The following is a 19,649-nucleotide window of genomic DNA, read 5'->3' on the forward strand; positions in this document are numbered from 1 at the left end:
AAAAAAAAAATAAAAAAAAAAAAAAATAAAATAAAATAAAAAAAACCATATACATATATTTTTTATATTTATGATAATCAAATAATACATTTATATTATATTCATATATATATAAATATATATATATATATATATATATATATACCAAGACATATAAGAAAATATTATATAACATTAAATTATATTTATATATAATATATATACATTTTTTTCTTATATAATTTTTTCGCCTTTTACATTCACAATTATTATATATGATCCTTGAATAATAATAATAATAAAAAATTCATATCCAAGCATAATTTTTTACAGTCAATTTATTACAAAATATCTAATAGTATATGCACATATTATAAGTGCTCCATCACATATTTCTATTTATTTATTTCATTTTTTTTTTTTTTTTTATTTAACAATATTTATGATTTTGATTTAACTAATATCGTACATACATATATGATAATTTATATGAACTCCTACAAATATGTAGTACATTCAAAATAAATACCTTTCCTCTTATTTCAACATGATAAAAATAAAATATAAATATATACATATATATAAATATATATTTTTTTTTTGGTGGATTAAATAAAGTTCTTTCACTCAAACTTATATTTTAAAAAAAAGAATAATTATAAATGTTGTTCTTATAAGTATATACAGATGAACAAGATTTAAAATAAACTATACATTTAATATTAATGTATATAAAAAGTTAATTCTTAAAATTTAATTATAAGAAAACAAAAGTGGACACATTTTTTTGTCTTTTTTTTTTTTTTTTTTTAATATAAATTTTTTTTGTTATGTATATATAATATTTATGAATATATGGGTAAATCATATAGATGCTTCAAAAAATGTATATTTTTAATTATGAAAAAAAAATAAATTTATAAACGGAGTAGAATATGTATCATATAAAGGTGTTTCAATTATAAATATAAATATATATAAATATATATATAATATAATATAATATAATATAAAAATATATTAAAAGTATGTTAAAATTATGTTCAATAACTTATCAATTTTATGAAAACAAAACTTAAATTTTTTTTTTGTAAACATAAATGAAAAAATGTATACATGAATTTGTGAAATAATATAAAAAATTAAAATTATGACTAAATATGATATTAAAATAGATATTTACCACAACATTAACAAATAAAAAATAATAAAACAAAACAAAGCAAAGTATAAAAAATCAATTTAATTATATAACAAAAAAAAAAAAAAATAAATAATAAAAAAAAGGAAAAAAAGGAAAAATATTAGTAAAGAATATAAAAATATGTAAACGTTAGAATATGACCAAATGAAATATAAATATAAATATATATAATATATATATATATATATATATATATATATATATAAGATATACAAATAAAACATATTTTAAAATCGAAAAAATAAATTATTTTTTTATATATAGTAAATTAAATATATATATATATATATATGTGTATTAATTTATTAGCAGGTACTGAAAAATTCAAAATCATAATTATTTATTTGTACCAAATTGGGCATATTAAATATGCCCGTATTTATTTTTTTCATATTTTTGTAATATAAGGGAATGTCCTTTCCACTCTGTTGAATAGGATTGGTTTTATCAAAAGAACATTTGTTTATTTTCCATATATCATCTGAAAAAATATAATTTTGTTCTCCTTTTAAAAAAGATACATTATCTAATATATCATTTTGTTTTTCCTTTTTGCTCATATATTTCCAATATGAATAAGTAATAAAAAAAGAATTTTTTTTTTTTGCATTATCTTTCATAATAGTACATACTTCTAATGAGGAATTATTAAACTTGTTATTATTATTTTCTGTTTTATTATAACAGTAATCTGAATAATAAAATTCTTCTATTACATTTTCTTTTTCTTTTTCTTTCTCTTTTTCTTTGTCTTTTTCTTTTTCATTATTATTATTTATATGTTTTGCTATATCATAACTTAAATGAACTATTAATAAATTATTATTTAAAATATATATTTTGCAAACTTCTCTACAACCATAAAATAGGAATTCAATTAAACTATTGTATCCAAAAATTAAAGGATTAATATTCTGTTTATATTTTTTTAAGAATTTTTCTCGAAAAAAAAGTAAATATATACATTTTTTATAACTACTTTTTAATAAACGTTCTATTTTAAATTTCGCTTCTTCTAAATTCGTAATAGCAGGAATGTGGAATTCCTCTGTACATTTATTAAGACTTACATTTACATCACATTTATTATTTTTTTTTTTTGAAAAAAATAAGCCTTCTTCATTTTTTAAAAAGTTTTCGTAAACGTTTAAAAATGAATCCATCTTATCATCATACTCTTTCGTCATTAAATTAATAGATGTACTTTCATTATAATCATATCCATACGTAGAAATGTTATTATCATCACAATAAAAATTTTGATTTAAATGAGAATAATTATCATATAAATAACTGTTCTTGTTCTTTATATAAAAAATGGAAGATATAATATTCTTTGAAGAACATGCTGGAATAATTTTTTGATTTTCTTCTAATAACAAACCGTTATATAAACATAAATAAATTATATGAGCTATTTTACCTAATGAATAATCTTTCAAAATGGGGAAATTTTTTTTTTTTAAAATGTCAGCAACTTCATATATATCATTATTAAATATATCAAACATATTGGTAGTATCTATATTGTTTTCTTCATTTATTAAATTTTTTGTAATATCATATTTTATTATTTCATCGGTTTGTAAAATATTTTCTTTCTTATCATTAAATAAATGCTCTACATAAAGACTTGTATAATTATTACAATTATTATTATAACTACTACTACTACTACTACTATTATTATTATTACTACAACTACTACTATTATTATTATTATCATTATTATTATTATTATCATTATTATTATTATTATTATTATTATTATTATTATTACTTGTAGTAGTAGTATCTTTATTTTTATCTTCACATAAATAATTCTTCTTTGACAAATCAATATTTGAATTATTATTATTTAAATCATTTTTATCATAATTAAAAAATATATAAGTATAATATAATAAAAAGTTTTTTTCTACATTTTTTATATAATAATCATTACACTGAGAGAAATACGAAAAATTATTATGGTACATATTATATATATAGAATAATACGTTGAAATTGTTCCTTTTTTTTTTTTGTTCGTTCATATCAAACGATAAAAAAGAAAAATTATATATTTTTTCATAACATTTATTTTTTTCATTATCTTTTTCATTTAAATAAAATATAAATCTTTTATCATAAAACTTTTTAATAAATGGAATATACATAGATACATATAAATTATTATTCATATTCGATTTAGTCATATTTAAAAAATATTCTATTAATTTCTTCCATACTTTTTTGGGATATGAATTTTTAAAACATCTTGTCTTAACCCATCCTAAAAACCATTTAGGAGTTTCTCTTAATAAAACGAAAATATTATTTCTTTTTGTTCGAACTACTATATATTCATTACGTAAAGATGCATATATATTTAAAAAGTTATATTTTATCTCCAAATTTTCATTAAAACATGTTAATCTTTTCTTTATTTTCCCATAAGATGGCTTAATTTGATCCTTATATAACGTTAATAGTGTCATATGTAATATAAATTTTACTTCATTTGTTATATCACTTGGATTTATTAAATTCTTATTTTCAATAAATTCAAAATAATTCTCAACTTCTTCATATGGTTTTTCATAATATAAATTCTCTTCATCACTTGACGATACAATACTTTTACATCGTTCTTCTATGGGAATATACATTACCTCTTTAGGTATCTCATTTATATTATTTTCTTTTTTTTCAAGATATTGTTTATTTTTATTATCTTCTACTACCTCATTTTTATTCTTATTTTTTCTCTTATTTTTACTCATATCCTTATCCTTATTTTTATTAATATTATTATTGTTAATCTTATTCTTCTTTTTCTTATTCTTATTCTTATTATTATTTTTATTATTATTATTATTATTATTATTATTATTATTATTATTCTTATCCTTATCCTTATCCTTGTCTTTGTTTTTGTCCTCTTCCTTTTCCTCATCCCTTTTCTTATCCTTATCCTTATTTTTGTTTTTCTTTTTTTTCTTTTTTTTTTCTTCCACATTTCCATTTACTTTATCATCTAAATAATTTACTTTCTCCATTTCTATCACACTGGATTGTTTTACTTCTTCATTTTTTCCATTATTTTTTATTTTATTTCCAGCTAGCTTATTTTGTTTTTTTTTTCTTTTTTTTTTATGAAAACGTGCAGGTTTTTCCTGAACATGTTCATGTTCCAAATTATTGGAGTTACCATTTTTACTATTAATATTTATATTATTTTTATTTTCTTCATATAATAGGGGGATTATATTGTTACTTTTTTTTTTATTTTTAACATCCTTTAGAATATGATTACCAAAATGTTTATGGTCAATTTTAGAGTGTTCATTTTTTTCTCCTTGTTCGTTTATATTTTTTTCTTTTTTATTTATTTTGTTATGAAAAATACACATATTTCTTCTATTGATGTGTTTGTTACTGGTTGAACGATTCGACACGCATTTAATATTATTATTATTATTATTATTGCTATTATTATTATCATCATTATTATTATTATTATCAATATTATTATTACCAAGGTCATCATTTTTACTAATTTTATGATTTTTAGGATGAATATCTTTCATATGGACATCTTTTTTTGTGTCCATTTTCTTTAATTCATTCGTTTCGGATTTAATTTTGTCGGACATTTTAAATGCAGGATACCTCAAGGGCTCATAATAAGAATATGATTGTGTAGTTTTTATCTTGTTGTCATGAATATTTATTTTATTTGAATTGAAAAAGTGTTTTAATTGCATATTGTCTTTATTTTGATAATAGCTTATATTTTTTCCTAATCCTGGATGATCATTATTGATGTAATAAATATTATTATAACTTGCACATTTTCTATTTATATTAATTGAAATATGTTTTTTTTGCTTATAAGTATTATTTTCTTTTAAAATGTTACATACATCGACATTGTCGAAATAGACACTATTCTTTCTTTTAACATTTATTTCTTTAATATCTATTCCTGAGTAACCCATTTTTTTTTTTTTTTTTTTTTTTTTCATATTAATATTTTGTAACTTAAATATTTTATCATTTTTTTTATGTCTTTATTTCACTTGTATTTAAAATATATATATATATATATATATATATATATTTACATATATTATATATATTTCCTTTTTTTTGTAATGTACTTAGTTTGGTTATATGTTTTTAATATATTCTGTCATTGAACATAATAATTTATTATTTTAAATGGTATATATTATATAGATGAAAAAACATTTTTGTTTTTTTTTTATTGTCATTTAATATAAATTTGTTCATAATAAATACATGTTTTATTTTTACGATAAGAATGAAGATATAACTATTTTAAGTATATTAATTATAAATATTAAAATATATTTATGTTTTTTTTTTTTTTTTTTAACTAAAAAAATTAAAATAAGGATATATTTATAAATATATATAAATATATTCAAAAGAATAATTTTATAATAATATATATATCATACTCATTGAGAAATAAAATGAGAAAAAATATGTCCTTTTTTTTTTTTTTTTTTTTTATTTCCTTCTACAAAAAAAAAATTGAAATAAAACATATATATTATATTATATATATTATATATTTTAATTTATTTATATGTTCAAATGGCCATATAATATATATATATATATATATATAATATATTTAATTACAAAATAACTTAAAAAAAATTTGTTCTTTAATAATTTTCTATATTATAAAATAAAAAAATATATATATTTTTTTATTACAAATATATATATATATATATATAATTATATGCTTAACAAAATATATATATTATAATTTTTTATACTAATGTATAGAAATATAATAACAAAATTGAGCTTACCATTTAAAAATTTTGTATATATTTTTTTTCTTTTTTTTTGATATATTTAAAAAAAAATCGTGGTTTTTATTATATAACATATATAATATTATATATATATATATATATGAAGGTAAAATATGTATAAATATATATTATATATTATTATATTTAATATATTATATATATATATATATTATATTATAATATATTTTTTTTTTTTTTTTTTTTTGCATGAATATTAAATTCATTAATATATTAATATATATATATATTATATATATATATTTATATATTTTAGCAGGTATAAAAAAAAAAAATAATACATATAAAAATAATATTGTTATAAAAAACAGTTGTCCCCAATACTATGAAAAATGTTTATAAATATTAAATTACGTTTTAATAATATATTTTTTTATAATTTTATGTATATTTTATTACCAAATGATAATATTTTATATATATAAAAAAAAAAAAAAAAAAAAAAAAACTACTACTAAAAATATGTGTTTTATAAGCTAATTGATTTTATGAATTGAATAATGAATAATCAATAAAAAATTTGACCATATATATTATCCTATTATAATAGATATAATAAAATTTCTATATTTTAATATTTTCCTTCCATATATCTTTTGTTATGTTTGTTCTTTTCTTTTTTTTTTTTTTTCTATAATTTTATAATGTATAATATATATAGGCAAGAAAATGTAAAATAAAAAAAAAAGGTATTCTTATATACAAAAATAAAATTCAAGACGGTTGTTTTCTTTTTTATATATATTAAATAATGCTGTAGAAAAATTGAGGTTACGGGAAAAAGAAAAAAATTATTTAATTCATTTAAAATATAAAAGTTATATTTATTATATAACCCTTTTAAGTAATCTTTTATATATATGTTTATTATTTCAATATATATATATATATTTTTTATGTTCCTTCTGTTTAAAAATTTGTTAACTAATAAACACATACAATACATTATATAAATACATATAATATATTGTGATAAATATGACCTGCCTCTCAATAATTTTTTACTTTTTATATTTTCTTATATATTACATATTGTAAAAAAAAAAAAAAAAAATGAACGTTGTAAAAAAAAGTGTAAGTTATAAAATAAAAAAAGTTTCTGCCTTTCGTTCCTGGTTCCTTTTTTTTTTTTTTTTTCATTAAAAATATATATATATATATATATATATGTATATATTATATATATATATATATTTATTTATTTAAAATTATATTCATGTAATAAAATTTTTCTTTTGAAAGGACAATAATAAATTTATTTAATAAATAAAAATATATTTATCTATACTTATATATGTATACATATTTTTTAATATATTTATTTGTATTATTATAAAAAGAGAAAAAAAAAAATATATATATAAATAAATATATATAATAAATATGTTGTAATACATTCTATAATAAATATGTAGTTAAAATATATGGGATATAATAATATAAAAATAAATAAATAAATATATATATATAATATATATATATATATATATTTTTTTTCCATATAATAATATATTAATAAATTAATCTTATTATCCTATAACATTTTCTTAATAATATATATAAATATATATATATATATATTATATACATAAGTTTATGTTAAATTTGTAATATGCTTTGCTTTCCATTTATTTCAATACTATAATATTATTATATATGTATGAAATATATAAAAAATAAGGATTTATATTATATTATAAAATACCATGTAATAGATATGAATAATATTACATATACATAAATGTTCATGTTGTAAGTATATAGTAAAAAATTAAAAGCATTTCTATAATTAAAATGAAGAATTAAAATTTAAAAAGTATATTATGTAATATAATAACTGTCGTTTTGTAGAGTTGTAAAATTAATATATAATATATATATATATATATATATATATATTTATTTAATATGTTATTTTTTTTTTTTTTTTTGTATTAATTGTATAAAATTTTACATGAAAAAACAAATTGCAAAGGGAAGGAAGGCATACTTAAATTACTTGTTTTATTTGTTATATATTAGTTAATAATTTATTTCATTTTTATTTCATTTCATTTCATTTTATTTCATTTCATTTCATTTTATTTCATTTCATTTTATTTTATTTCATTTTATTTTATTTTTGAATGAATTGTTGTGAATATGGCTGTTTTAAATAAAAATCGAAGGAAAGTCGATAACAAATTCATGGGACGTAGTTTGATGCGTAACAAATTAAGACATAAAGAAATATCTGATAATATTTTATATTCCCAAATTGGAAATGATAATGAGGTTGTAAAAAAGAATAAGAAATTATCTATTTTAAACAAAGATTCATTAGACGATTTTTTAGATAACCAATTAATCATTAATAATGTAGAAGTAAGTAAAGTATTTCTTAAAAAATATGAAATAAAAGAGAAAAAGAATTATGGAACAAATAAATTAAACACCAAAGATAATATTCAGAATATTGTTTTGCCCATACCAGGAAGAGCTCTTTTTTTAAAAAAAGATGATAAAATACATATACTTATGAAAAAGAAAGAAGAAAAGGAAATGGAAAAAAAACGGAAAAAAAAAAAAAATTATAAAAATAAAATTAGCTTTTTAATGAGTGGAAAAAGTCTTATACCACTTAACGTGCGTGTACCCAAAGGTGATTCGTCTGAGAAAAACAAAACAAAAAAGATTAAAAAGAAAAAGTTAGACGGAATTAATGGCAAAGGTGGTGATGATAATGATATTGAAGATAAGGAGGTTGAAGATAATGAGGTTGATGATGATAATGATGTTGAAGATAATGATGTTGATGATGATAATGATGTTGAAGATAATGAGGTTGATGATGATAATGATGATGATAATGATGTTGATGTTGATAATGATGTTGAAGATAATGATGATATGGATAATATTGATGATATGGATAACATTGATGATATGGATAATATTGATGATATGGATAATATTGATGATATGGATAATATTGATGATATGGATAATATTGATGATATGGATAATAATTATGATATAGATAATAATGATGATATTAATAATAATGATGATATTAATAATATTGATGACATTAATAATATTAATGATAATATAAATGATTACGAGAATGATTATAATTATAAATATTTGTATATGTATGAAAGATTAGGAGAGAAATATAAAAGATTAAACACAAACAATAGTAGATTGAATAAAGAAAGTATCGATAAATATGAACATGAATATTTTATTGAATGGAGGAAATTATTAAGTGAAATTGAAGAAAAAGAAGGATATTATGTAACTCCTTATGAAAAGAATATTGAATATTGGAAACAATTATGGAGAGTTATTGAAAAGAGTCATGTATTATTTTATATTCTTGATGTTAGGAATCCTTTATTTTTTTATTGTCCAGGATTAGAATATTATATAAAAAAAGTAGATAAAAGAAAAAAGCTTATTCTTATATTAAATAAAGCTGATTTTTTAACATATGAAGAAAGGAAAATATGGGCTGAATATTTTGAAAAAAAAAAAGTACCCTTTGTATTTTTTTCAGCTTTAAGAGAATTATATCATCAAAATAAAATAACAATTGAAAATATGCCATGTGATAATATACCCAAAAGGGAAGATTTTATGGGAGACATATATGATAATAATAATAATATGAACGGAAAACAAAATGATGATGATGATGATGATGATGAAGATTATATAATACATAATAAAACTAATATAAAAAATGTTTTTGATCTTTATAATAATATAGATGAAGAAAAAAAAGATATTATTAATGTAGGTTTTGGTAATTTAAGTTATGAACAGAAAAAAAATGATAATACAGATATATTAAGTGTAAATGATTTAATAAATTTAATTAAAAAAATAAAAAAAGAAATAAAAGAATTTTATCATGATATAGAAATAGAAACATTTTCTTCTATACCAAAATTTATGATAGGATTTATAGGTTTTCCAAATGTAGGAAAAAGTTCTATTATAAATTGTTTAATTGGTAAAAAAAAAGTAAGTGTAAGTCGTCAACCAGGAAAAACAAAACATTTCCAAACTATAACATTAAAACATTTTCCATTTTCTTTATGTGATTGTCCAGGATTAATATTTCCATCTTTAGTTTTTAATAAAAATGATTTAATTATTAATGGGGTTTTTTCAATTGATCATTTTAAAGGAGATGTAGTAACACTCGTTCAAATTATTTGTAATATTATTCCATTTAAATTATGTAATAATTATAAAATCGATACTAATATTATTCATCAATATTTAAATGAAAAAGGTCATATCTCATATTTCTTAGATGCATCCGAATTTTTAAAAAAATTTTGTACCTTTAGAAAATTTGTTTCAGGCGGAAAAGGTGGGCAATTAAATTTTAGTCATGCTACTAGAATAATAATACATGATTTTATATCTGGAAAATTGTTGTATAATTTTCTACCCGATTATTTTAAGAAAACATCTCACATATATTGTAAAAATTATATCCATCAAACAGCCATGGACAATATATTGGATAATGAATTGCTTACGGTAGGTTTCAAAATTTTCAGATGTTTTATTGAATATATTATTTGATGTATATAAAATATATGTTCATCTGTCAATATCTAAATGTGTTCAACCAATAACAAACATAAATATATATATATGTAAATATATATGTATATATGTAAATATATATGTTTAAATGTATATATTATATACCTTGGTATATTCCATCTTTCATTTTTCTGTGACCTTTATAATAATATCCTTATCTCATTTTATGTGCTCATTATCAAATTTCAACACACAACCCCCTAACCCCATCTTCTTTATAACTTTTATTTTTTAGGAAAGTAACGCGAATGAGGAAATTTTAACTACCAAGAGGAAATTTCGATATATGCAGAAAAAAATGATGAAAGGGAAAAACGTGATAAAATGTGACAAGGTGTGATATTAATGATAAGAATATTTTATATGATACATGCATGATGGAATAAAAAATGAAATCACATTATAACATTATAACATATATTAAATATATATATATATATATATATATATATTTATTTATTTATTTATATTTATTTTAATATATCGAAATAAATATCATAAGTAAGAATACAAGTGAATATTTTATATACGTATGGGTATCACAGCTGAAATAATCGGAAAGAGACCAATTAGAATTTAAGGGATATAATTGTTGGTAATTATATTCAGGCAAAGGAGCAAAACTTGCAGCAGAAGCCATGGTAGTAAAACTTGGAGTAGTCGCACCTGTGTTTGTTTGTTTTTTGTTTTTTTTGTCATCATTCTCTGTTTTGGTTTTAGTACAATATACCTAAAAGGAAAAATTAAAAGATAAAATATATGCAACAAATGGTATATTAATTTATGACCATATACATACATATATATATATATATATATATATATATATTTATCTATTTATACATTTGATATGTTGAATGTTTAATTTTTAATTTCTTTTGACCCATATGGGTGTAGAACTTTTACCTGAACACACGAATTAAATAATATTTCCTCACAATTTTTACATGTTAATATTACTTCATAACCTGATCGAAAAAAATTCAAAGGCTCATCTTCTATATATTTAATTTTGGCAGGTACTTTTAATGTCATTTCTATTAATGAACGTTTTTTAAACATTTTCCCTTTCCATTTTAAAGAATTTTTACATGATTTTACAATAATATTATTAAAAAAAGCTTCTATATGTAATTTTTGTTTTTTTGGTAAAACTTTTTGTTTTAATTTTGTAAAGAAATTTTTGATTTTTAATTTATGCTTATTAAATTTTTTTTTTTTTTTTTTATCATTTTTTTTTTTTTTCTTATTATTACTAATATAACTATAACTATTATTATTATTATTATCATTATCTTCTTCGTCGTCATTTTCTTTTTCTTTTTCATCGTTATCCATATCATAACGTTTATTTTTTTTTTTTTCATAATTGTCTTCATTATCTTCTCCTTGATTACTTTCATTATATGAATCATCTCCTTCATTTTTACTTTTATTCTTTTTATTTTTCCTTCTAAAAAAGGAAAATAATTTTTTTTTTTTTTTTTCTTTTCCTTTTGATTCTACTTCTTCATTATGAAATTCCTCTTCTCCTTCCCCTTCCCCTTCCCCTTCATCACCTTCCTTCCCTTTTTTTCTTTTGAAAACTTTTTTGAATATATTTTTAAAAAAACCACGTTTAGATTTATAATAATTTTCCATTGAATCTCCTTCTAGTTCGTCTACGTTGTGATATTCAAAAAAATTGTATTTTGTAGTATTTGGTACCTGTGTTGATAATATTTTATTTTTTCTATCTTGATTATATTTTTTTTCATATGTATAATTTTTTTGATGTATTTTATTTATAGGATTATTTGTATTGTAAATATTTTGGTAGTTTTTATCTAATAGTTGTATATAAGCATATTTATTAACTTGGTTATTATGATCGTTATTATTTTGTGATGACATATAATTATATGATTGATTTGAATTCTTATTTTTGTTCCCATATTCATCATTGTCATTTTCATTATCATAATCGTCTTCTGATAAATTATTTTTATTTTTTTGTCCATATGAATTATATCCATCATTTTCGTTATCTTCGTTATCTTCATTATCTTCATCATCTTCATCAGAGTATTTGTGTTTTTCCTTATTTGAATTATTGTTATTATTATTATTTTTAGTAGTAGAGGTATTAATACTACTATTATTATTTAGTATACTTCTTTTACTAGGATCTGTATATATTTCACTTTTATTCTTTACAATTTGTAAAATTAATTTAATAAAAATTGTAGCTATTCCATCATCAGATATATGACATTTATTTAATTTACTTTTAAGATATTCTTCATATTTGTTAATATTAATTTTTAATCTTCTATATAGAACATGTTCTTCTTTTTTGTCATTTTTTTCGTTGCTTACCATTTCTTGTATTCTTTCTTCTTCTTTTAAGAAAGAATATTTTGGAAAGGAGTATGTATATGTATCTCCCTTATTATTTATATCTATTCTTTTGTTTTTATCTATAGTTTCATTTTTATTTGTTTTCAAATTTATGATGTTATATTGAATTAGTGAAGGCTCAAGTGGCTCCAGAGGACATGCTGGATTCTTTTTATTATTATTTATATATATACGTTGTTTCATTTTTTTGCTCTTTTTCTTTTCCTTTATATCTTTACATGTTAATTTATTAGGTGTTAAAAAAGTGTGGAAAGAAATCTTAGAATATTTTTCTAAAAAGGAATCTGTCTCATTATTTGTTTTATTATTGAATTTTTTTTTTTTACTATTATTATCTTCATCATCTTCTTCATTTTGATCGTCTTCTTCCCCTTCGTCATCAATATCTTCTGTTTCTTCATTATCTTCATCAGATTTTTTTTTTTTTTTTTTTAAATTGTTTTCTTTTGTGGAACTTTTATAATCTTCTTCGTCATCTCTATCATCGTCTTTATCCCCCTTATTTTTGTTTTTATTATCATCATCCTCGTCATCCTCTTCATTTTCATTTGTGTCTTTCTTATTATGATTATCCTTATTATTATTATTATTATTATTATTATTATTATTATTATTATCATTATTATTATCATTATTATTATCATTATTATCATTATCCTCTTTATTTGTGTTGTGGTTTTTATGTTTTCCTTTGCTCTTTATATTTTTGCTCGATTTATCCAAAGGAATTTTGAAGCTATCATAAGAAGTCTGTTTAAAATCTTCTAAAATTCCTTCATATAAATTTTCATAAGTATCTAGAGAAGAATAAAAACAAATATTTGGACTTTTTGCATGTGTCTTTTTACACTTTTTACAAATAAAACCGTTCAAACAATCACCATCATTACTTTGATGACCATTACTTGTGTGAAATGAAGAATTATTTTTAATAATGTCTTTATAAGATGAACATCCAGCAGCTTCACAAGTATGCTTATTTGTTGATATCGTTTTATGGGAATCTACATGCGCAGTATTATTCTGTTGTGCCGCCACCAAATTCGGAATCAAATGGCTAGCCACATTTGTAGGTAAAGGGGTAGCCAAACTAGATGCTAAATTTGTAGCAATATTACTTGAGAAGTTGTTAGAAACATTAGTAGATTTGTTTGAATTTACATTTTGTACAAAGAAATACATAAATAATACAAAAACTCTTCTTTTCTTAGAACTTAGAAACATTGTTATAAATTATGGGAAATACCGGAAAGCAAACACACATTTTAAAACCATAACAAAAATATAAACAAATGAAAAAAAAAAAAAAAAAATATATATATATATAAATATATATATATAAATAAATAAATAAGTAAATATATATATATATATATATATATATATATATTAATTATAATAGAACATGTTTACAATTTGTAACCATCACATTAACGCTTTAAAAAAAAAAAAATAAATAAAAAAACAAATAAATAAAACATTTTTACAATTATTTGGAAAATGTTAAAAAAATATATACATAATAATATGTATGATTTTAATTAGACATATATTAAATATGTGTATAAGTATTAAAGATTATAATTTTTTTTATAAAACATAGATATATATATATATATATATATATATACATATTTTTTGTACTCCATATAAATGAACCCACATAATATTATTTACCATTATTAGAAAGATATATATAAGAAAATACCCCCATCATTTTTTTTTTCTTTTTTAAATTTTTTATTTATTATTTTTTATAATTTATTAGAGAACAATATATATACAAGTCAAAAAAAAAAAAAAAAAAAAAAAAAAGTGTTAGTATTTTTTTTAATTCCTGCACCGTTCATGCACTTGCAGAACGTCCATATTTTTTTTTTTATAGTATATGAAAAATACACTTAAGAAATTATATATTTATATATATACATAATATTAAAATATATATATATATATATATATACATATACATTTAATTTTTTGTATCCTATACACTAAAGTTATTGTAAGAAAAAAATATAATTTTTTTTTTTTTAGGTGAAAGAAAATATTTGTCTAATTAATCCTTTAAATAAAAATATATACATACATATATACATATATATATATATATATATATATATGCATTGTTTATAAATGTAGCGGAATAGTGATAAGTAGATTATATATATTATTAAACAAGGTTACAAGCGGACACAAAAAAAAAAAAATATATATTTGTTATATATGTCCTCTTTAATTTATATTCCTTTATATTTACCATTTAATATTCAAATAAAATGAAAAAAATAAAAAATAGTTAGTTATTTATATATTTCCAACATAAATAATATATAAATCAACAAGGGGAAAATATTATATAATATTATATATGAATTATCTTTATATATATATATATATATATATATATATATATATGTGTGTTTCTATTTAGATTTCATTTTATTGTTAAGCAATAAAAAAAAAAAATAATTACCTGCAACACACCGGAATATTTCAAAAATCAAAAATAACATATTTTTATTATTTATTTAAAATTGATTTGTACAAATTAACAAGGGATATTTTCAAACAATATAACAGGATTCACAAAAAAAAGTAATAAAAAATACAAATTAAAAAATGAAACAAAATTATATCAAATTAAAAACAATTAAAAAAATAATAATCAAATAAGACCAAAAAAGGGGAATTATAAAAATATATACATCTAAGAAATGTTATATATATATATATATATTATATATATGTATATTATGATGAGATAATAAATAAAATAAAATATATATCAATTTTAATTGACATGAAAATATAATATATTTACAAAAAAAAAAAAAAAAAAAAAAAAAAAATTAAAATGATAGTTTTACAACGGTTCAGTTTTTTTTTTTTTTTTTTTTTTTTTTTTTTTTGTTTTTAAGTGGAAATAGTATAATGATTTGTTTTGTGTTACTCATTTGAAACACATTTCTCCTCTGTTTTTTTTTTCTCACCACATTTAAAATTTATCCTCTTATTATTCTTTTCTGTCTTATTTATTATAGGATTATAATAATAATCTGTCATATCTTGATTTTTTTTATTCTCATTATCTATGAGATGTCTCCATATTTTTTTCTTCACTTCTTTTTTTAACATACTATTATTCATATATTTATTTTCTTCGTCTTTATTATAATAATCGTGTGATAAAGTATTCAATGGTTTTGTGCTTTTATTTACTACAAGGGGTAAATGTAATTTTGCTGTATTCTTCCATGTTCTTTGGGAACAGTTCTCTTCTTCTTTGTTTACGCTTTTCAAAGAGCCTCTACGACTATAGTAATAGTAATTATTATTAAAATGGTTATAATTATGGTTATATTTTTTATCACGTCCATCCACATATTTTTTGTTACCTCCATCCACATATTTTTTGTTACCTCCATCCACATATTTTTTGTTACCTTCATCCACATATTTTTTACTACTTCCGTCCACATATTTTTTGTTACCTCCATCCACATATTTTTTACTACTTCCGTCCACATATTTTTTGTTACCTCCATCCACATATTTTCTGTTACTTCCATCCACATATTTTTTGTTACTTCCATCCACATATTTTTTGTTACCTCCATCCACATATTTTTTGTTACCTCCATCCACATATTTTTTGTTACTTCCATCCACATATTTTTTATAATAATAATTCTTCCCTAACGGGGTATTACTACATTTGGTTTCTAAATAATGAGGTACATTTTGTTCATTTTCATATGATTTTTTAAAACCATAAAATACTTTATATTTAATTTTTTTTTTTTCTGAGCTATGATTTTTAATCTTATTTTTGTCTTTAAAAAATATAACCTTCTTATTATTAGCATGAAACAATATGTCATTATTTTTTCTTTCTTTAGTATAAAAAGATTCAACACTTTTCTTATTAATAAAATAGTTTCTACTATTAGGTTCAGTTTTACTGATAGTGCTACTCATTGTATTACTCCCTATGGAAATCTTACTAATATTATTTTGAGTCTTCTTAATTTGTTCTTTTATTTGTTCTTTTATTTGTTCTTTTATTTGTTCTTTTATTTGTTCTTTTATTTTTCCTTTCATTTCATTTGACTCAATTTCATTTATTTCCATCTGACTCATCTCCACTTCTGTATCATCACTTTTACTAATCGTCGTTGCTGTCGTAAAATTTGTAATGCTCTCCTTTTTTCTAGCCTCGTAAAAAACTCTCCTTTCTCTATCCTTACAGTAAACATTTCCCATTTTATCTTTTTTCATTTTTCCTCTTTCCTTGTATACTGGTTCATATTTTGTTTTTTTTTTCTTATCAACATAAGATACATCATTGTTATTAAGAACTACATGCTCTAGGTTGATAGAATCAATTTGTTTTGATGTATCCACATGAATTTCATCACAAATTTTACATTTTTTGTGGTCTTCCTTTATGTCTTCAGGTTTATCCCCTTGAGAAAATATGATCTTATTCTTATATTCTTTATCTTCCATATGTACTTTATTATTTTCACATATACATTTTTTTTTATCCTTATCCCTTCTATAATATCGATCCTTCTTTTCTTCTTTTTTACTTTCCCCTTGGTTCAATACATTAGAGTGAAACTTATTCCTACGCATAATTACAAAATAAACAACATTCCTATAAAAATTAACTCTATATTTCGTATTATCATTTATGGGAATTGTAATAATGTGTCTACATGTAGGTTCGTCAATTATTGAATGAAATTCTTCAACATATTTATGTTTAAGGGCATTTTCTGCACTTATCCTTTTAGACGGATTAAACTGTAACAACTTTTCTAATAAATCTAAGGATTCGTTAGAAGCCTTATAACATATATCTTTTAAATTTTTTTTTTTTAAATCTACAAAAGACGAAATTATTTTTTCGGCAAAAGGTGATCTAATATCTTCTATATCCTTTTTATTCGGTTTTCCTATTACTTGTATTATTTTTTCTAATTGATTCATTGTAGAATTTCCTGTAAATAACGGTTTTCCACATAATAATTCTCCCATGATACAACCTAAGGACCACATATCAACATCTTCTGTATAATGCGTACTACCCAACAAAATTTCAGGAGCTCTATACCATCGAGTTGCTACATAATCTGTTAGTATAGGTACTTTATTTTCATTAACATGAGTTGAAATACTTCTAGCTAATCCAAAGTCTGCTACTTTTATATGACATTCTGAATTTACTAATATATTTGATGGTTTAATATCTCTATGTAATAAACCTCCTGAATGGATATATTTTAAAGCTCTTAATAATTGATATATTATATATTTCTTATGGATCTCTTCTAATAAATCTGCTTTTATTACTTCATGTAAATCGGTTTCCATGAAATCAAAAATAAGATATATATCATTATCATTCTTTGCTTTTATAACATCCATTAATTTTATTATATTATCATGTCCATTTAATTCATATAAAAATATTATTTCTCTAAACGTTCTTTGAGCATCTGTACAATTTTGAAAAGCTCCAAATATTTTCTTCACAGCTACAATGTTCTTATTTTTCTTACATCTACCTTTAAATACAACACCATAAGCTCCTTTACCAACTTTTTTTAATATATCATATTTTTTTAATACATTCTCATCAATACTGTCTATACTCTTTTCTGTCTTGCAATCTTCTTTAGGCATTTTTTTTTTTTTTTTTTTTCACATGTGTGGAAAAAGAATAAAACATACAAAAAAATAAAATAAAATAAATTAAAAAAAAAAAAAAAAAAAAAAGTATATATTATAATAGGAATATAAAATGATAAATGTTGTTGTGGAAAAAATATGAAAAATTAGGTTTTTATTGGGGAAAATGAACAAAAAAAAAAAAAAAAATATATATATATATATATATATATATATATAATAAGATAATAAATACAAAGATACAAAAATATTTGTAGGTATATATTATGTATTAATTAATTTTTCCTTTAAACCTACTTAACATAAAATATGAAAAAAAAAAAAAAAAAAAAAAGGAGGTGCTACCAAAATATATATATGTATTTATATTATGTATATATTTTTATCTATACATTAATATTATGTAATATATTCCTGTCAAAACCATTTATATATATATATTTATATATATATGTAAAATATTAACAATTTCTTCGTTTTTCTTTTTTCTTTTTTCTTTTTTCTTTTTTTAAAAAAGGCAAATTTCTCTTGAAAGAAGTTGAAATAAAATAAATATTTTATAATGATAAATAAATAATATAATATTTTATAGAAAAAATGAATTATACGATAAGATAAATAAAATATATTATATTAAAAAAAATAAATATACAAATATGATTATATATATATATATATATATATATTCTCATTTGTATATTTATTTTTTATATGAAGGTAAATTCCCTTATGCGGAAATTTACCCTTTCTTCCAGTGTCATGTTCTCTTATTTTTATTTTGAGTATATTGAAAATTGTTTCTTTATTTAAAATAAAAATACGAGATTTCCTTTTCGCATCATTTTTCAAATTAAAAAAAAATAAACATAATAATATATATATATATATATATATATGTA

At 19.3% G+C, this 19,649-nt stretch overlaps 4 protein-coding genes across 4 annotated transcripts; 1 reads left to right on the plus strand and 3 right to left on the minus strand.

Annotated features, from left to right (window-relative positions):
* Nucleotides 1-1,488: 1,488 nt before the first annotated feature.
* On the minus strand, nt 1,489-5,166 carry PF3D7_1431200 (OST-HTH associated domain protein, putative; the record flags this gene model as incomplete). Its single annotated transcript, XM_001348429.1, has 1 exon — nt 1,489-5,166. The coding sequence occupies one exon, from the start codon at nt 5,164-5,166 to the stop codon at nt 1,489-1,491; it is 3,678 nt and encodes a 1,225-aa protein (XP_001348465.1).
* Nucleotides 5,167-8,184: 3,018 nt separating this feature from the next.
* PF3D7_1431300 (large subunit GTPase 1, putative) lies at nt 8,185-10,990 on the plus strand (the record flags this gene model as incomplete). Its single annotated transcript, XM_001348430.1, has 2 exons — nt 8,185-10,581; nt 10,886-10,990. The coding sequence occupies 2 exons, from the start codon at nt 8,185-8,187 to the stop codon at nt 10,988-10,990; spliced, it is 2,502 nt and encodes an 833-aa protein (XP_001348466.1).
* Nucleotides 10,991-11,125: 135 nt separating this feature from the next.
* On the minus strand, nt 11,126-14,274 carry PF3D7_1431400 (surface-related antigen SRA; the record flags this gene model as incomplete). The annotated part of the gene is made up of 2 exons (XM_001348431.2): nt 11,126-11,380; nt 11,557-14,274. 2 exons carry the CDS (start codon nt 14,272-14,274, stop codon nt 11,126-11,128), a joined length of 2,973 nt encoding a protein of 990 aa, XP_001348467.2.
* A 1,725-nt stretch (nt 14,275-15,999) lies between these two features.
* Nucleotides 16,000-18,744, minus strand: PF3D7_1431500 (mitogen-activated protein kinase 1; the record flags this gene model as incomplete). The annotated part of the gene is made up of 1 exon (XM_001348432.1): nt 16,000-18,744. The coding sequence occupies one exon, from the start codon at nt 18,742-18,744 to the stop codon at nt 16,000-16,002; it is 2,745 nt and encodes a 914-aa protein (XP_001348468.1).
* Between the last annotated feature and the right edge of the window lie 905 nt (nt 18,745-19,649).

Source organism: Plasmodium falciparum (assembly GCF_000002765.6).
Source record: "Plasmodium falciparum 3D7 genome assembly, chromosome: 14".
Lineage (NCBI taxonomy): Eukaryota > Apicomplexa > Aconoidasida > Haemosporida > Plasmodiidae > Plasmodium > Plasmodium falciparum.